At 38.0% G+C, this 17,881-nt stretch overlaps 1 protein-coding gene and 2 pseudogenes across 1 annotated transcript; all 3 read right to left on the reverse strand.

The window, feature by feature from the left end:
- Positions 1-932: 932 nt before the first annotated feature.
- Positions 933-1,685, reverse strand: LOC132172531 (germin-like protein subfamily 1 member 13; annotated as a pseudogene).
- A 9,180-nt stretch (positions 1,686-10,865) lies between these two features.
- Positions 10,866-11,582, reverse strand: LOC148589790 (uncharacterized). The gene has a single exon (XM_088515064.1). The coding sequence runs from the start codon at positions 11,580-11,582 to the stop codon at positions 10,866-10,868; it is 717 nt and encodes a 238-aa protein (XP_088371190.1).
- A 5,128-nt stretch (positions 11,583-16,710) lies between these two features.
- Positions 16,711-17,575, reverse strand: LOC132169692 (germin-like protein subfamily 1 member 17 pseudogene; annotated as a pseudogene).
- Positions 17,576-17,881: the final 306 nt, after the last annotated feature.

The following is a 17,881-nucleotide window of genomic DNA, read 5'->3' on the forward strand; positions in this document are numbered from 1 at the left end:
AAAACCTAAGTACTAAAAAGGTAATTAATCTTAATTTTATTCTCAAACTTTTCAAACGATGCAAAAGCCTTCTATAAAACTTGAGGGTAATTTGTTTTTTTTTTGTGGCATGTTTGCACAAGGGGAAGGAAAGGAGGTAGGAGGATTTAAACTACTGACCTCCACTTCATGAAATGTGGTCTCTAGTCAATTTAGCGACTCCTTATAAATATGAAGGTAAATTTTAAATGGGAAGTGAATCACTTGATGATCACATGGTCACTAATCCTCTAATTTCATTGTCTAAAATGTGAAAACTTACGAGTTAATGAAAGGTATTTTAATAGATGAATGCTAAGCTTACAAATAAGATTTTATAAACAAACTTTTACAACAGAATGTGGCACAACATGATTGAAAATGAGATAAATTTAACTTTTGAGAAACCCAATTATATTGTACCACATCATGTTGTAAATTTTTTTTTATAAAATTTGTTTGTAAGCATAGCATTTTTCATTTTAATAACCAAAATAAACATTACAATTTCTCTAAAACACCCTTAGAAAAAGAAGTCTGAATTCAAGTTAGAAAGTTTAAACTTTTACAGTAATATTATGATAAATTAAACCAAATTCCATCCTATATAGGCAAGTTATGGTTAAAATCCCACATAGACAAGTTGGAATTTGTCCATTTTTATATGCTTTGACAAATATGGCTGGTTCAAAAAGGAGTTACGTCCTTTAATTCAACCCCAATACTTTCTTTCTGTGTTACACACGCACACGCAAAGAGAGAGATATGATCAGCAAATGTCAACATTATTTTATACTCCAACTCCCCTGAGGGAGAGTTACATAAGCAACCTTTTTATTTTAAAATTGTAATGATGGAATGAGGAAAACTGGAAAAGGGTTCATAATAGTTTGATAATTTCTCTAATTATCCGATCAGAACTTCTTCTGAAGATCTTTAATAATATTCTTGTCAAGTTGGAAGGCTTTGGCGAGAACATCAGAGTTGATGGGAGGATCAGATCCGAAAATAGCATTTGCTATTGTGATGACACCTGCATTTTGGCTGCTCAAACCAGCAAAGGCTACGGCATTAGTCTTTCCCGCATTGAACTGAAAGTGAATGAGACCAATTGGGAACACAAAGACATCTCCCTTCTTTAGAACTTTGGTGAAAAGGCGATTCTCTGGGTTGGCTGTGACAAAACCAACTAACAGAGTACCTTCTACGACTACCAGAATCTCAGTCGCACGAGGGTGAGTGTGAGGAGGATTTTGTCCATATGGTGCATAGTCAATGCGAACTAAAGATATGCCTAGAGTGTTGAGGCTTGGGATTTGGTCCACATTTACAGTAGTGACATTTGACCCAACTCGATTGTCTGTATTTCCAGGAATTTGGAGCCCAGAGAAGTAGAAATCATCAGCCTTGGTATCCTTCAAATCCTTGCAGAATTTCCCATTCACAAACACTGCAGGAAACAATAGATTGCTATAGTAAGAAACCAATAAAGATATATAATAATGCTTGTAAGCAGAAAGTAATGAACATAATTATATATACCAGCAGATTTGGGGCCATCAATTGCAACACAAATGTCTTGAAGAGGGCTGGGATCGAAGGCAGAGACAAGGGAGGATGCAAGTGACGAGAGCAACAATTGCAAGGAAATGGACTCCTTTCATCATATCTAAATAAGCTTTGTGTGTAACTTGGTGATGGGTGATAAGATATTGAATGGGAAACATGTGTATTTATAGATAACTGCTTTGGAAATGGTCATTGGTTCTGCTACACGAAGTCTTGAGTGGTTATGGATATTTAATATTACAAATACCAAGTTCTTCTACAACTTCCGCAGAATTTGAGCCTCCGTGGGTTTCATCTTATCATTCTGTCTCTCTGTTCTTATTTGATTACTTCTTCTCATGCTTTCTCTTTGTTCTTATTTGATTACTTCTTCTCATGCCACTTCAACGCCATAACATATTTAAAGGTTGTTTGGTCAATAAACAACGGAAGCACTCAAATCTAGATTGCTTAAGATGTCAAATGAGACGGTGGACAATGATAGCATATCTTGAAGTTTTAATATATTTTTTCTTTTGCTTTTTGGTGAAAAACAGATTTATTACAATTTACAATAAATAAAACATATATGAGGTTCAATAAAGTCTGACCATGGCGGAAATATCCTTGTGCAATATTCTCATTTGTCACCCAGTCAACAGCTTGAGACGGCTTCAAAATACAAAAAGAGTATTCAAGAGCATATTATGTATTTTTAAACTCAGAGGTCGAGTTTTGTCAAAGTAGGAGAGAATGATGCGGAACAAGACAAAATCAATTAGTTTTTTAATTTTATTAATTGGGTTTTATTAATTAATTAATTATGTTATAAATATTTAATTTTGTACACATTTTGTTAAAATAACTAGAGAATATAGTGATAAACTGAATATTGTATTTATGTGTGTATTAAACTGTATACAAGAGGTCCTATTTATAGTTGAATAAGGCCAGATAAAATAGGAAAATACAATCAAGAGTTAATGGACAATAAGCAATTATTCTAAATATCAGAGTATATTCAAAATATAATCTGAATATATTCTAATATCTCCCTCAAACTGAAGGTGGTAATGTGGGTGCTAACTTGAGTTTGGAAACAAGATCGCGGAACCGTCTAGGTGGATGTGCTTTGGTGAACACATCGGCCAACTGATCAACAGAAGCAATAGGACAAAGACGTAGAGTTCCTTGCAAAAGATGATGACGCACAAAATGTTAGTCGATCTCAATGTGTTTAGTGCGTTCATGAAATACATCATTATGCGCAATCAGAATCGCACTCTGATTGTCATAAAAGATAGGATAGCTAGAGGTCTAAGAAACACCCATATCATGTAGTAGCCAATAGAGCCAGAGGAACTCAGAGGAGGTGTCAGTAAGGGCCCAATACTTAGCTTTAGTGCTAGAACGAGCAACAACAGATTATTTCTTGCTACGCCAAGAAATGAGAGAGTCACCAAGTAAAAAACAATAACCCGTGGTGGAGCGACGATTAGTGGGATCACCTGCCCAATCACCATCTGAATATACATGTAAATCTAATGAGGAGTGGGAAGAGAAATGCAGCCCATGAAACAAAGTTCCCTTCACATAGCAAAGGATGCAAAGAACAGCAGCATAATGAACAGAGTGTGGTGCGGTCATAAATTGACTGACAAGATGAACTGCATAGGCAAGATCCGGTCGTGTCATAGTAAGATAGATGAGACTTCCAACTAACTATTGATAGAGAGTGGCATAGGAAAGTCTCTCACCATCAGTGGCTCAAAGTTTGACATTTGTCTCTAGAGGGCTATCAACAATTTTGCAGTTAGTAAGGCCAGCTTGTGAGAGGAGATCAGAAGCATATTTTGCTTGAGAAAGATAGTAACCATTTGAGTTAGAGGATACTTCCAATCAAAGAAAGTAGCTGATATAACCTAAATCCTTCATCCCAAATTGTTGACTTAAAAACTGTTGAAGGTTACGAATACGCATAGTATCATCACCAGTAATAAAGATATCATCAACATATAGTAAGAGAAGAATGAGACCAGAATCTGTACGCCGGAGAAAAAGTGTAGAGTCATAGGGGCTAGAAACAAACCCAATTTGTGCAATAGTGGAGCTAAATTTGGCAAACCAAGCCCGTGGAGCCTGTTTTAGACCATACAATGCCCGACGAAGTCGGCAAAATTTGTGAGGTGGATGATCGTATCCAGGAGGAGGCTGCATATAAACTTCTTCACTCAGATCACCATTGAGGAATGCATTTCTCACATCCATTTGAAAAAGATCCCAATGGCGCACTGAAGCTACTGCAAGGAGGGATCGAACAGAAGTAAGGCGAGCCACCGGTGCAAAAGTCTCCTCATAATCAATGCCATACTTCTGATTGAGCCCCTTTGCCATAAGACGTGCCTTGTATCGCTCAACAGACCCTTTAGATTTTGTCTTAATCTTGTATACCCACTTACACCCACCACAATTTTACCTGAAGGTAAGTCAACTAAGTCCCGGGTATGGGTTTTGGAAAGGGCATTAAGTTCTTCGGACATAGTATTCTACCAAAGAGGGTTAGTATGACCCTCATGGAAAGAGTAAGGTTCATGTAAAGTAGCAAGAGCAGAATAACAATGATAATCAAGAAGATGGGAAGGAAGAGCTGTTACCCGAGTAGAACGACGAGGGATACAGAGATCAGGCTCAAGAGTAGATGGATCAACAAGCGGGATAGGGACATTGGGGTCGACTGTCATAATGTTGTCTTGAGAGCTTGTCATCCCTACATCAAGATTAGTAGTTTCGGGGAGCAAATCAAACGGGACATTAGTGAAGACAGGAGAAGAACTAGAGGGATTGGGAGGAAAAGACTCCATACCACTAAAGAACTGATGTTCCCAAAAAGTGACATGTCGCGAGATGCGGAGCCATTTGGAAATAGGATCATGACAACGATATCCTTTATGTTCAATGTCATACCCAAGAAAACAACATAGGCAAGAACGAGGTTCTAATTTCGTGCGTTCATGAGGTGGAAGAAGCACGGAATAGACACAACCAAAGATGCAGAGGGATTGGTATCGGGAGGAGAACCATACAGGAGTTCATAGGGGGACCTATTTAAGGTAGTGGGAGACAAGACCCTATTAATGGTGTAAACAACGGTAAGAGTGGCTTCTCCCCAAAGTGTTCAGGGATAGAAGCAGAAAGGAGTAAAGCGTTGACATTGTCTAAGATGTGCCTGTGTTTACGTTTAGCATGACCATTTTTCTGAGAAGTATTCGGGCATGACGATGGGGAAGAGTGCCATTTTGTTTGAGAGTAGTAAGGAAGGTAGATTAATGATACTCCATGGCATTATCAGAATAAAAAAGATTTTATATTTCGGGAAAATTGGGTTTGAACCATCCTTTGAAATTTAGAATAAAATTTTGGAAGTTCAGACCTATTTTGTAAAAGGTAAAGCCATGTGTATCAAGAATAATCATCCACAAAAATTACAAAATCGCGGGATCCCCCCATGGTGGGAATAGGCACAGGGCCCCATACATTAGAATGCACCAAATCAAAAGGAGCAGAAGAAATAGAGTCACTATTATTAAAAGGTAAAGCACTTTGTTTTCCAAGTTGACATGCAACACAATCAAATGACTCAGACTCAACATACCCTAATTGACCACTTGTAGCTAAAGAACAAATACGAGAAGCAGATGCATGTCCTAAATGAGAATGCCATAAACTGAGGGTGGTAGATGGCGATCAAGAGGGAGAGGCAGTGGACATAGTAGGAGGAAGATGAAGAGATGAAAACTCAAACAGACGTCCAATCTTATAGGTGGTCCCAATTAGCTTTCCCTTCTGTGGATCCTGCACATCACAACCTCGTTTAGAAAAATATAGTTCTAAGCCAAGTTCACAAAGTTGACTGGCAGATAAAAGATTTAATGAAAGATTAGGCACTAAATATGTATCAGACATAGATAATTGATGAGTAGAAATAGACCCGATGTGACTAACATCAAGAAGGGAACCATTAGTAGTGTAAATGGTGGTAGGGCTAGGTAAAACGGATTTTGCAGAAAATATGGAAGAGTTCGGTGTCATGTGATTATAACAAGCAGAATCAATATACCAAAAGGAATTACCTGGTGTGGTGGACATGGCGGTATTAAGTTTGGACTTAGATAAAACCTGATGAATAAGAGCTTCAATTTGTGCAGGAAAAGAGTACTGGGTTGGGGTGCAACATCGATGTAAGACATATCTGATCTATTAGTATGAGTGACTGTAGTAGCCTTATGACTAGGAGCTCAGTGATTCCCACGAGAAAGCCTTTCTCTGCATTCACTATACTTATGGCCAAATTTCTGACAGTAGTAGCACTGGATATTCCGATTAGATGAGGAAGACCCGGTAGGAATAAAATTAGGAGCACGCGTATGGCGTGATGCAATGGCCATGACCATCTTAGTGGTGTGCAACTTTGTAGTAGATAATTGGGTATCTTTTGAAACGAGTTCACCAAGAGCACTTTCCAAGGATGGCTGCGGTGAGCAGTGAAGAAAAGAAGCTTGAGTATTCTCAAACTCATCTTGAATTGCCGTAAGAAACTCGGCCAAGCACATGCTATCGCAAAAAGCGATGTACTCGGAAGCATCAACCTTATCCCTCCATTTTGGCTCACATAATGCTAATTGATTCCAAAGATAAGTCATTTCTGAATAAAAATCAGTAATACTCTAACCTGGTTCCCGGTGCATGCGATGAAGCTTGGTCACAATCTGAAACCGTTGAGCAAGATTGGTTGCGTTGTAGCATTGAGCTAATATGTCCTAAACATCTTTGGCATTGTCAAGACTGCCAAAGGTCATGTTGATGGAGACGGCACAAGTGTTGGAGAACCAAGAGATAATCCTGTAATGGATACTTTTCCATGTTCGGAGGCGGGTAGAGAAAGCTGCAGCGGGTTCCTTTTTTCCAGCAACAGGTTTAGGTTCTCTCCCAGAAACATACTCCCAAAGACAATGTCCTTTTAGCCACCTACTCATATTTTGAGACCAAGCCGAGTAGTTTGAGCCATCGAGAATGACGGGGATAAGTTGGGTAATATCTTTGGTGTTTGGGAGAGTGGTAGTAGGAGGTACTCCCATTTTTTTTTGGGATATAATTTGGTGTGGCTAAGTGTAGGATAGGTTCTGTGAGCCTGGCTAAAGGGTGGAATTTGGTGTGGCCGAGTGTAGGATAGGAGATATGAGCTTGGTTTTAAGGGTTAGGATCTGGTGACGTTGAGTGTATGATAAGGGGTAAAGAGCTTGGTTAAAAGGGCTGAAATCCGGTGTAGTAGAGTACACTACAAGACGGTGAGCTCGATTTGGTAGGAATAATCCAATATGGCAGAAACTATTGTAGAGAGATGAGCTCAAAAGGACTTACAAACATAGGGCGGTGCGTGATGACTCCTTGGTGCGCATGCTCCAACTGGTTCAATAGATCGGCAGCCTCCGATCAAGAATCTGAGATTTGTTTCTGAAAATGGTTGAAGACGGTGGAGCGTGGTGGCTGGAAACGCTGCAGGAGGTGGTGAAAATTTCCACAGAAATTTGTGGTGGCGCATGCGACCTATCTGAGGCGCATGCTTGACATAGTCCTGTTGATCGGTAGCCTCCGATCTAGAATCCGACATTCCTTTTCTGAAAACAGCTGACTGAGGCGGAGCGTGGTGGGATTCGCATTCTTAGTTTTAAGTTGAATGTTAATTACTTTTTATGTGAAGGATTCATGAAATCTTAACTAAACATTATTATATTTTGCCTTCAATATATATAAAACATTTGAGCATATGTACTAATGTTGTACATATAATATGTTATAGTAGTTTTCAAGCACCATGTGTAGTTCACTTTTCATGTTTCTACTTTGAATTTATTAATTTAAACAGTCTGGGATTTTGACCTCAGAACTTTACCCTCACCTGTATATATTTTCTTAAATAGGAGGAGGTGTCATATGAGATACATGAGTTTTATAATAGATTTGAATATGCTAGACAATTACTGCCTTACCAAATACTGGTTTAAGGCTTTGTATATATAAGCAAAACAGTTGTACAAAGATATGTATGAAATACAAATTGTGTGTTATCTAAACACTACATGATAACAGAAAATCTATCTAATATTTAAACTTGAGTTGATCTTGAACTTTGAGTTGATCTTGGACTCTTGGTTTACTATCCTTCTATTGTTATCCTTGGCAGACATGGTAGCTGAATTATTTGAAGTTGAATTGGGCTTATCATGGGAGATAAGAGCTGTTGTTGAATTATCTCTAATATGCCCCCTCAAGCTAAACAATATGGGCATAACATTGAGCTTGTCTCGAAGAATACCAAACCTAGATAAGGAAAGTGGTTTTGTGAAGATATTTGCCAGTTGATCTTTGCCGGATATAAACTTAACCAATAATTTATTTTTCGCAATCATGCCATGTACGAAGTTGAAGTCTATTTCTACGTGTTTGGTGCAGGCATGAAACACTAGATTTGAAGTGAAGTATGTGGCACCGATGTTGTCACACCAAAGTGTTGGAGGGCTGGAAAATTTGAGACCAATTTCAGAACAGAGAGAATTAATCCAAGAAAGTTTTGCAACTGTGTTTGCAAGTGCTTTGTACTTAGCCTCGGTGCTTGACCTTGTGACAGTTTGGTGTTTCTGACAACTCCAAGAGATAAGATTATCACCAAGAAAAATACAAAACCCTCCGGTTGAGCGGAAATCATCCTGACTACTTGCCCAATCCGCACCTAAGAATGCTTGAATAGAATTGATGGAAGACTTTTGAAATTGAAGACCATGCTGAATTATGTGCTTGAGATAGCGTAAGAGATGCTTAACTGATTGCCAATGAAGATCAGTTGGTTTGTGCATAAACTGTGAGAGTTTGTTGACACAAAATGATATGTCTAAGTGAGTGATATACAAATATTGCTGGGCTACAACAGTGCTACGATATAATGTAGGATTGTCAAATACATCACCTTTGAATGCAGAGAGCTGAGTAGAGGATGCCATAGGGGAGGAGATAGGCTTGGCATCGACCATCATTGTGCGTTTAAGAAGATCCAGAATGTATCTTTGTTGGGAAAGAATGACCCCTCGTGAATATGGAACAACTTCAATGCATAGGAAAAAATTAAGTGTCCCCAAGTCTTTCACATCAAATTCACGATGAAGATCTATAAGTAAGTTGTGGATGGCACCATGATTGGATTATGTAATCAGAATGTCGTCCACATAGATTAACACCAACAGTAGATAATCAACACAATGATAGATAAATAAGGAACTATTAGACTGAGAGCCAACAAAGCTGAGTTCCAATAGTTGATTACTCAGGTGTGAAAACCACACTCTAAGGGCCTGTTTTAATCCATATAGGGCTTTTGAAGTTTGCATACATGAGATGGATATTGAGGGTGAGTAAAGCCAGGTGGTTGAGTCACAAATACTTCCTCAGAAATGTTCACATGAAGGAATGCATTTTGTATGTCAATCTGATGTATTAGCCAACCACAAGAAATAGCAAGAGATAGAACCATACGTACCGTTGTAGGTTTGATAACTGGACTATAGGTCTCACCATAGTCAATCCCTTCTTGTTGATGAAAACCCTTGGCGACGAGACAAGCTTTATACCGATCAATGGACCCATCAACTTTCATCTTCAACTTAAATACCCATTTGCACCCAGCTACATTCGTGGCTGATGATGTATGGACCAAAGTCCAAGTTTGATTCTTAAGAAGAGCATCAAACTCAACATTCATGGCCTTCCTCCAATTTGAGTCTTTGATGGCCGATGAGCGACATGTTGGTTCCATCACATTTAAAGTGGATTCAGCAAGTAAGGCTTGAGGAAGTGGATAGCGAACAATGCCATCTGTATACGTTTTGGGCTTGACAACATTGTTTCTAGCATGGGTGACCATGAGGTGTATTGAAATAGATGATTCATGGGGAGGTAAATTAGGTGCAGGTAAATCAGATATAGGAGAAGAGGATGTATGATGTACCTGTGGTTCTGTAGGACTCGTTAAGCATGTGCTGGGTGGGTTGGATGGTTCATTTGGTGGAGAGGTTCCCGAGTCCGTGGAAGGTGGTATGAGAGGCCCACTTTGAGGAATGAATTGTACTTGCATGCTTGATGAGGATTGAGTGACGGGTAGTGAGGGTGTATATTGAACGTGAGATAGAGGAAATAAAGACTTATCAAAAATTACATCTCTTGAAATATTTAATCTTTCAGTGTTAAGATTAAGACATTTGTATCCTTTATGGCGAGGACTATATCCTAAAAATAAACATTGAGATGACTAAGGTTGGAATTTGTTTGCATTGTATGGACATAAGTTTGGCCAACAGGCACAACAAAAAATACGTAGAAACTTGTAATCAAGATTACATTTGAAGAGGACTTCAAATGGAGATTTATTTTTGAGTGTTACAGTAGGCATGCGATTAATTAAATAGCATGTAGTAGAAAAAGCATCGTCCCAGAAATGAACGGGCATGTTGGCATGAGACAATAAGGCAAGCCCAGTTTCGACAATGTGACGGTGTTTACGCTCAACTGCACCATTTTGTTGGTGCGTGTGTGGACAAGAGACACGATGTGAAATGCCATGAGATTGAAGTAATTTGGTTAAAGGGCGATATTCATCCCCCCAATCAGATTGAATTGCTTTAATTTTGAGTCCAAAGAAACATTCAACATAAGATTTGAAATGAATAAAAATACTTGTGACATCAATTTTATTATGAATTGGATACAACCATGTATATTTGCTAAATGAATCCAAAGAGGAAACATAATACTTTGAACCAGATCTAGCACAAACTGGGGCTGGTACCCACACATCTGTAAAAACTAGTTTTAAGGGGCACGTGGTTTTATGATTGGGAGGCAGCAAACAGAAGTTGTTTGCTGTTGGATGACAAACAAGCACGACAGAGTGAATGAACAGAACTGGAATTAAAAGGTAGCTGAAAAGAAGATAGCACCTTGCGGACAACCTTTCAGGCCGGATGACTTAAACGGGAGTGCCACTGCGGGCTGGAGACACGTTCACCGATCAAAGCACACATCGATGATTTATTAGCATATGGAAGAAAATGATACAGCCCATCCTTATTCGGGCCTTGGAACAACACCTTCCCCGTAGCTCGGTCCTTCAAGAGAAAATAGTAAGGATGAAATTCAAACAAAGTGTTAGTATCTTTAGTGAATTTATGGACGAATAACAAATTTTTTGAAATCTAAGGTTCATGCAGAACATCAAATAACTTGAAAGGAAGGTATGGAGAGGAAATATGGGTGTGACCAAAGTGATGTATTGAGAGGCCTTTACCATTGCCTATTTTGACCTGAAAAGATCCAATGTATGATTCAGTACAAAGGTTGAGATTTTCCAGATCTGAGGTAAGGTGATGTGTGGCACCGAAGTCAAGGTACCAGTTCAGATCAGGTCCATTAGACGGAGAGGAGTAGTAGGCACTCATCGGAGAGTTAGAGTCCTGTGCAATCGCTGAATCTAACTTGCGATAACAATCAAGAGCACCATGGCATGGGTTTTGGCAAACCTGGCATATCAATTGAGAGGAGGAGCCACTGTGGGATCCACTAGAAGAGTGTCCACAGGAAGATCCATGCCCCCTGCCATGGTTGAATTTGGAGGGATAGTTGCTGATAGAGGCACGGCTGGAAGAATTTCCATGGGAATATCCACCATGACCACCTCGTCCGCCACGAAAGTAGGACCCCTCGAATGCAACATTAGTACCAATAGCTAAGAGATCAAGGGTCGAGTGATGTTGATCTAGCCACAATTCCTGTGCAAGCAAATGACCATAAAGTGCTTCAATTAAGATAGTATCAACACGTGTTTGGACAGAGGTCACAAATGAATCATATTCTGGTCCAAGGCTAGAGAGAAGAAAGGAGACCAGTTCAAGGTCTTTCAATGGTTGATCCATAGAAGCAAGTGCATCCCTAAGTTGCTGAAATTTCTGGAAGTGATCAGCAATGGAAGAGTTCCTTTTTTTTTGAGGTTATCTAGCTGACAGTGCATATTCGTTGTGCGAGCCTTGGCTTGAAAGTTGATCATGGTTTCCAGAATAACCATGCATCTCTGGACGTACCACATCGCGTAACATAAGAAAGCATGTTAGGTGAGAGTGATGTATTGATTGCACCTAGGATCAGTTGCTCCTGCATTTGCCAGTGTAGGAAGGCAGGGTTTGGAGTAATGGTTACGACTCCATTTTCTGGAGTGTTTGACACGGTTGGAGGAGAAGCGAGGATGTAGGGACAGAGGAACGGGGGGACTGGTAGGGGCCAGGGCCCTTCCCAAATGAGAAGAAAAAAAAATTTCTAAGGTAAAAATAATTTTTTATAGTTATTTTATTTTTATTTCTTGCTAATTGGCCCTTACTAGCTAAATTTTTTAGACATGGGCCCCTGCCCATTTGCGAGGCTGGCTCCGTCTCTGCGAGGATGGTACCATCAACGTAACCATATACGTTTCCACCTTTGAGAAGTGGAACAACCTGGGGAATCCATAGATTGTAGTTGTCACGGTCTAGCTTAAGGATATTGAAGTTATTGAAGGTAACTAATGGTGCGGTAGGTGTATTGGTGGTAATAATGGCAGCCATTGAAGATCGTGAAAGGAGAGAAAACAAAAATGACGTGAGTCAATCACTGCTCTAATACCATATAATAGATTTGAATATGCTTGATAATTACTGCCTTACCAAATACTGGTTTAAGGCTTTGTATATATAAGCAAAATAGTTGCACAGAGATATGTATGAAATACAAATTGTGTTTTATCTAAACACTACATGATAACAGAATATCTATCTAATATTTAAACTTGAGTTGATCTTGAACTTTGAGTTGATCTTGGACTTTTGGTTTGTTATCCTTCTATCGTTATTCTTGGCAAACGTGGTAGCTGAATTATTTGAAGTTGAATTGGGCTTATCTCTAATAGGTTTAAATTGAGTCATGCCAAGTCGAGTTTGGCCTAGTTGGACTCGAATTGAGCTCAAGTACCACTACTCTAGTTCGGCTCTAGATTTACTTCCTACATTCAATCTCAGCTCGAGTATGTATCGATTACTCTTTTATACAAATGACATGCATGTTCCCTATATAAATGTAGAGATAAATCAATGGCCTTGCATTTGGCCAAAGAGGGTGCCTTGACAACCCCCACCATTTTTGTTCGTTGTAGTTTATATCTTCTTTCAGCCTCCTATTATAATGAATCATTTTATGCTGCGTAGGTTTTGAAAGAATCTCAAATTATAAAGGAGAAAGAAGAAGCAAATGACACGACACATCTTTACTCATCAACCACACGATTAAATCTTTAGAAGCAAATGACTCAAACTCAATCTCAGCATCCAAAATAATCAAAATGCATCATTAGTCACGCAATAGAGTACTTAAAATTCAATTAGAAATGAATTGTATAAGCTTGTCGACATAACAGTAGTCACTCTCTTTCTCAACATTTTTGATGGTTGTCAACCAATGTTTGCGCTTTGTATTGTTGAAAGAGTGTTAGTAGGTTACAATTGAGAGAGGTAATATTATTTTGAGAAGTATCCACGTATTTGCGTTTTGGCGTCCAATGTTTAAAAAGTGACATAAGATCCCCCCCCCCCCCAAAAAAAAAGTTTCAGACGTTAACAAAAAAGCCCATTTGTTTATTTTGGCCGTCACTTTGGACGGAAACCTAGTCATCATGCATGTGACATTTTTCAACCAAAAAGTTCAAAAATGCCCTCGTGGGTAAAGTGTAAACATAAATTACTTCGGCCGGGGGGAGGGGGGGGGGGGGGGGCGGGGGGATTGTAAACATAAACTACTTCGGGGGGTCAAGTGAAAAGATTAAAAAAAAAAAAAAAAAAAAAAACTGGGGGGGGGGGGGGGGGGGGAGTGTAAACATAAATTACTTTGGGAGGTAAAGTGAAAAGATAAAAAAAAAAAAAAGTTTTTTTTTTTTTTTTTTTCAAAAGAGCTTATTTAAGAAATTAAAAAAAAAAAAAGCGCTAAACTAAACTAAAACAAAACTAAGAAATAATTACCTTTTTAGTATCAGGTTCTTACCTTTTTTTTTATTTCCTCACCTAGGTTACAAATCGTATCGCAGATGATACCTGAGTTACGGTAAAAGACCAACTTGGTACCTCCGTCACATTCTGTTAGCTCAAACTAACGGACTACCATGTGTCACCCCCAAAAAATGCCACATGTCCTTAACAAAAATAAAATTAAACTTAAAAATATATATATACTTTTTAAAAATGTCACAAGTCCTTAAAAACTGAAAACAAATTATGGAGTGGGCGGGCCACCCATTTTGGCTATTAGGGGTGGCTTAGCCACCCTAGGGATGGTCTAGGGCTGGCCGTAGCCGCCCCCAAAGGCCAAAATGGGGTGGCCTAATTTTTTCAATTTTTTTTAGGGTTTATCTTTTTTAATTGTTTTTTAATTATTTTTATTTGTTTAGGACATGCGTTATTTTTTTGGGGTGACACGTGACAGTCCGTTAGTTTGGGCTAACAGAATGTGATGAAAGTACTAAGTTGGTATTGTCCTATAAGTCATGTACCATATATTGTACGATTTGTAATCTAGGTGAGAAAAAAGAAAAAGAAAAAGTGAGAACCTTGGTACTAAAAAGGTAAATTAACCCGAGTTTTTTGTTTTAGTTTAGTTTAGTTTTTTTATTTTTTATTTTTTATTTTTATTTTAAATAAGCTTTTTTTTTTCTTTTTATTTTGTTTTTCTTTTTTTATACTTTACCCCCGAAGTAATTTATGTTTACAATTTACCCCCGAGGGCATTTTTGAACTTTTTGGTTGAAAAGTATCACGTGCCACACATGTGACTTGGTTTCCGTCGAAATTGATGGCCAAAATAAATAGATGGGCTTTTTTGTTGACGTCTGAAACTTAGTGGGGGTCTTTTGTCACTTTTTAAACATTGTGCGCCAAAACGTAAATGTGTGAATACTTTAGGGGGTAAAGTGTATTTCTCCCTTTTATTTTGGTGGCCTCTCTAAAGCGGCATTCTTCTAATGTTCTTCAAGGTGAAGCGTTGGTGGTTTTGTTGGCTGTTCGGTTGGCTGTCTCCTTCGGCTATGGTGATTGTGTTCTGGAGGGTGGTTCTCCATTGGTGGTGCTTGCTATCAACAATCCTTCCCTAATGTTGTGTGTCTATTGGTGGTGCTCTCTAAATACCATTCTTTGATGTTCTTAAAGGTGAAGCGTTGGCGGCTTTGTTGGTTGTTTCGTTGGCTGTCTCCTCCAACTTTGGTAATTTTTTTTGAAGGGTGATTCTCTATTGGTGGTGCTTGCTATCAACAAGCCTTCCCTTTTCTATTCCTGCTCTTTTCCTAATTGTATTTCTCATATTAGCGTCGATTTATCTTCATTTTAAAGTTAGAATGCTTTGAAAGTGTATAGATGAGCCAATTTTCGAGCACATGTTTTATCTAAGTGAGCTACTTTCCCTTCTTGTTTTTTGAAGCATTCCTATAAGATCTTCCATTCTCTATTCCATCTGGATAAAGAGTGGGAAAAATCCTCCCCTTTAGTCTAAATATAACTCTTGAACTTTCACATAATTGTACTATCACATGTTAAATTAAGGTTTTTAGTTAATTTTATCCTCAAACTTTTCAAAGGATTCAAAAGCCTTCTATAATGAGTTATGCTCCCGAATCATTCTAAAAAAAAAATAAATAAATAAATAAAGTTTTTTATTTTTTATTTTTATTTATTTATTTTTTTACGAGGGCTAATTCCTAGGCTGATTTTTTACTTCCATTTCAAGAAGTTGTATAACAATTATATAATAGTCCACTAATTAGCATTACGCTTCTATAATACCCTAGGCTGAATTTTCAATGAATCACCTCGATGGTCATATGGTCACTAAGTACCATGTAATAAATAAGAAATAATTAAATTGATGTACTTAGTAATATGAAAAGTCATAAGGAAAATAATTATTGTATTAAAACTCACCCTCTAATTTCATTGTCCCAAAATATGAAAACTTACTAACGATATGTATTTTAATAAGCCAAAATAAACATCACAATTTTTCTAAGATACCCTTAGATAGACCAAGAAGTTTGAATTCGAGTTAAAAAGAAGAGTTTAAAATTTTAAAGTAAAATTATGAGAAATTAAACCAATTACATCCTATATAGACAAATTATGGTTAAAAATCAAACATGGAGAGGTGACCTCCCTAGCTATATAGACAAATTGGAATATGTCATTTTTTATGTGTTATGCATACACTTGTTGTGAAGTTTGTGTCCTACATTGAGAAAATATAAAGAAAAAGAGTACTTAATATACTTAAGTGGACTCAAGCTCGTTAATTTAGGCTTTTGGACTAGAAGTGATGTCCTAATATATATATTAACTTACTTTTGTATAACTTTCTTTGTGTTTCTCTCCCCAACAATTGGTATTAGAGCCAATGGTTAGCTTCTGCTTTGCTGCTACAAGTATTTTGGTTTGACTCACGTAACAAAACGTGTCATTTCTCTTGGAATATGCAGGACACTTTTGTGTGAGGGGGAGTTTGGTCAATGTGGTAGAGGCCCACAAATGATGGGATATTTGTTGTGCATACACTTGTGAAGTTTGTGTCTCACATTGAAAAAAAATAAAGAAAAAATGTACTTAATATACGTAAATGAACCCAAGCCCATTAGCTTAGGCTTTTGGGCTAAAAGTGGTATCCTCATATGTATATTAACTTACCCTTATTTGACTCCCTTAGTGTTTCTCTCCCTAACAACATGCATTGACAAATATGGCTGGTTCAATAAGGATTTATGACCTTCAATTCAACCCCAATACTTTTTTCCATTTCTTTCTGTTTTTTACACACGCGCAGAGAGAGAGAGAGAGAGAGAGATAGAGATATATGCTCAACAAATGTCAACATTATTTTATACTCCAACTCCATTAAGGGAGAGTTACATATGCAACCTTTTATTTTAATATTGTTATGATGAAATGAGGAAAACTAGCAAAGGAATCATTATAGTTTCATAAGTTTCTATCAGAACTTTTTCTGAAGAGCTTCAATAAAATTCATGTCAAGTTGGAAGGCCTTGGCTAGAACATTAGCATTGATGGGAGGATTAGATCTGAAAATAGCATTTACTATCGTGATGACACCTGCATTTTGGCTGCTCAAACCAGCAAAGGCTACAGCATTAGTCTTTCCCGCATTGAACTGAACGTGAATGAGATCAATTGGGAACACAAAGACTTCTCCCTTCTTTAGTATTTTGGTGAAAAGACGATTCTCTGGGTTGGATGTGACAAAACCAACTAACAGAGTACCTTCTACGACTACCAGAATCTCTGTGGCACGAGGGTGAGTGTGAACGGCATTTTGGCCATATGGTGCATAGTTAATACGAACCAAAGATATGCCTAGAGTGTTGAGTCCTAGGCTTTGGTCCACAGTCATAGTAGTGACATTCGACCCAACTTGATTCGCTGTATTTCCAGGAATTTGGAGCCTAGATTAGTAGAAATCATCGGCCTTGGTATCCTTCAAATCCTTGCAGAATTTTCCATTCACAAACACTGCAGGAAACAATAGATTGTAAGATAGCATACAAGAGTAAGAAATCAATAAAGATATACAGTAATGCTTGTAAGCAGAAAGGAATGAAAATAAATATATATATACCAACAGACCTGTGGTCATCAATTGCAACACAAATGTCCTGAAGAAGGCTGGGATCGAAGGCAGAGACAAGGGTGGATGCAAGGGACAAGAGAGCCACAATTGCAAGGAAATGGACTCCTTTCATCATATCTAAATAAGCTCTGCGTGTAACTTGGTGATGGGTGATAAAATATTGAATGGGAAACATGTGCATTATAGAGATAACTGCTATGGAAATGGTCATTGGTTCTGCTACAGAAAGTCTTGAATGGTTATGGATATTTAATATTACAAGGACCAAGTTCTTCAACAACTAATGCAGACTTTTTAACCACGTTTTGATTTCTTCTTCTGATTTTGATGGCTATCGATCAATGCCTTAACATATTCGTAAAGAAGCTTTGGTCTTCAAATCTAGGTTGCTGAAGATGTCAACTGATCAGCCGGTCTTGTTTATGATCGAAATCGTATTTCTCTTCAAAAGTCTTCTCGACCTTCCCACAAAAATCCATTTGCAAAAACACTGTTTTAGTCGGATCTGCTGTGATGG

Source organism: Corylus avellana, chromosome 1 (genome assembly GCF_965113065.1).
Source record: "Corylus avellana chromosome 1, dhCorAvel1.hap1.2, whole genome shotgun sequence".
Classification (NCBI taxonomy): Eukaryota; Viridiplantae; Streptophyta; class Magnoliopsida; order Fagales; family Betulaceae; genus Corylus; species Corylus avellana.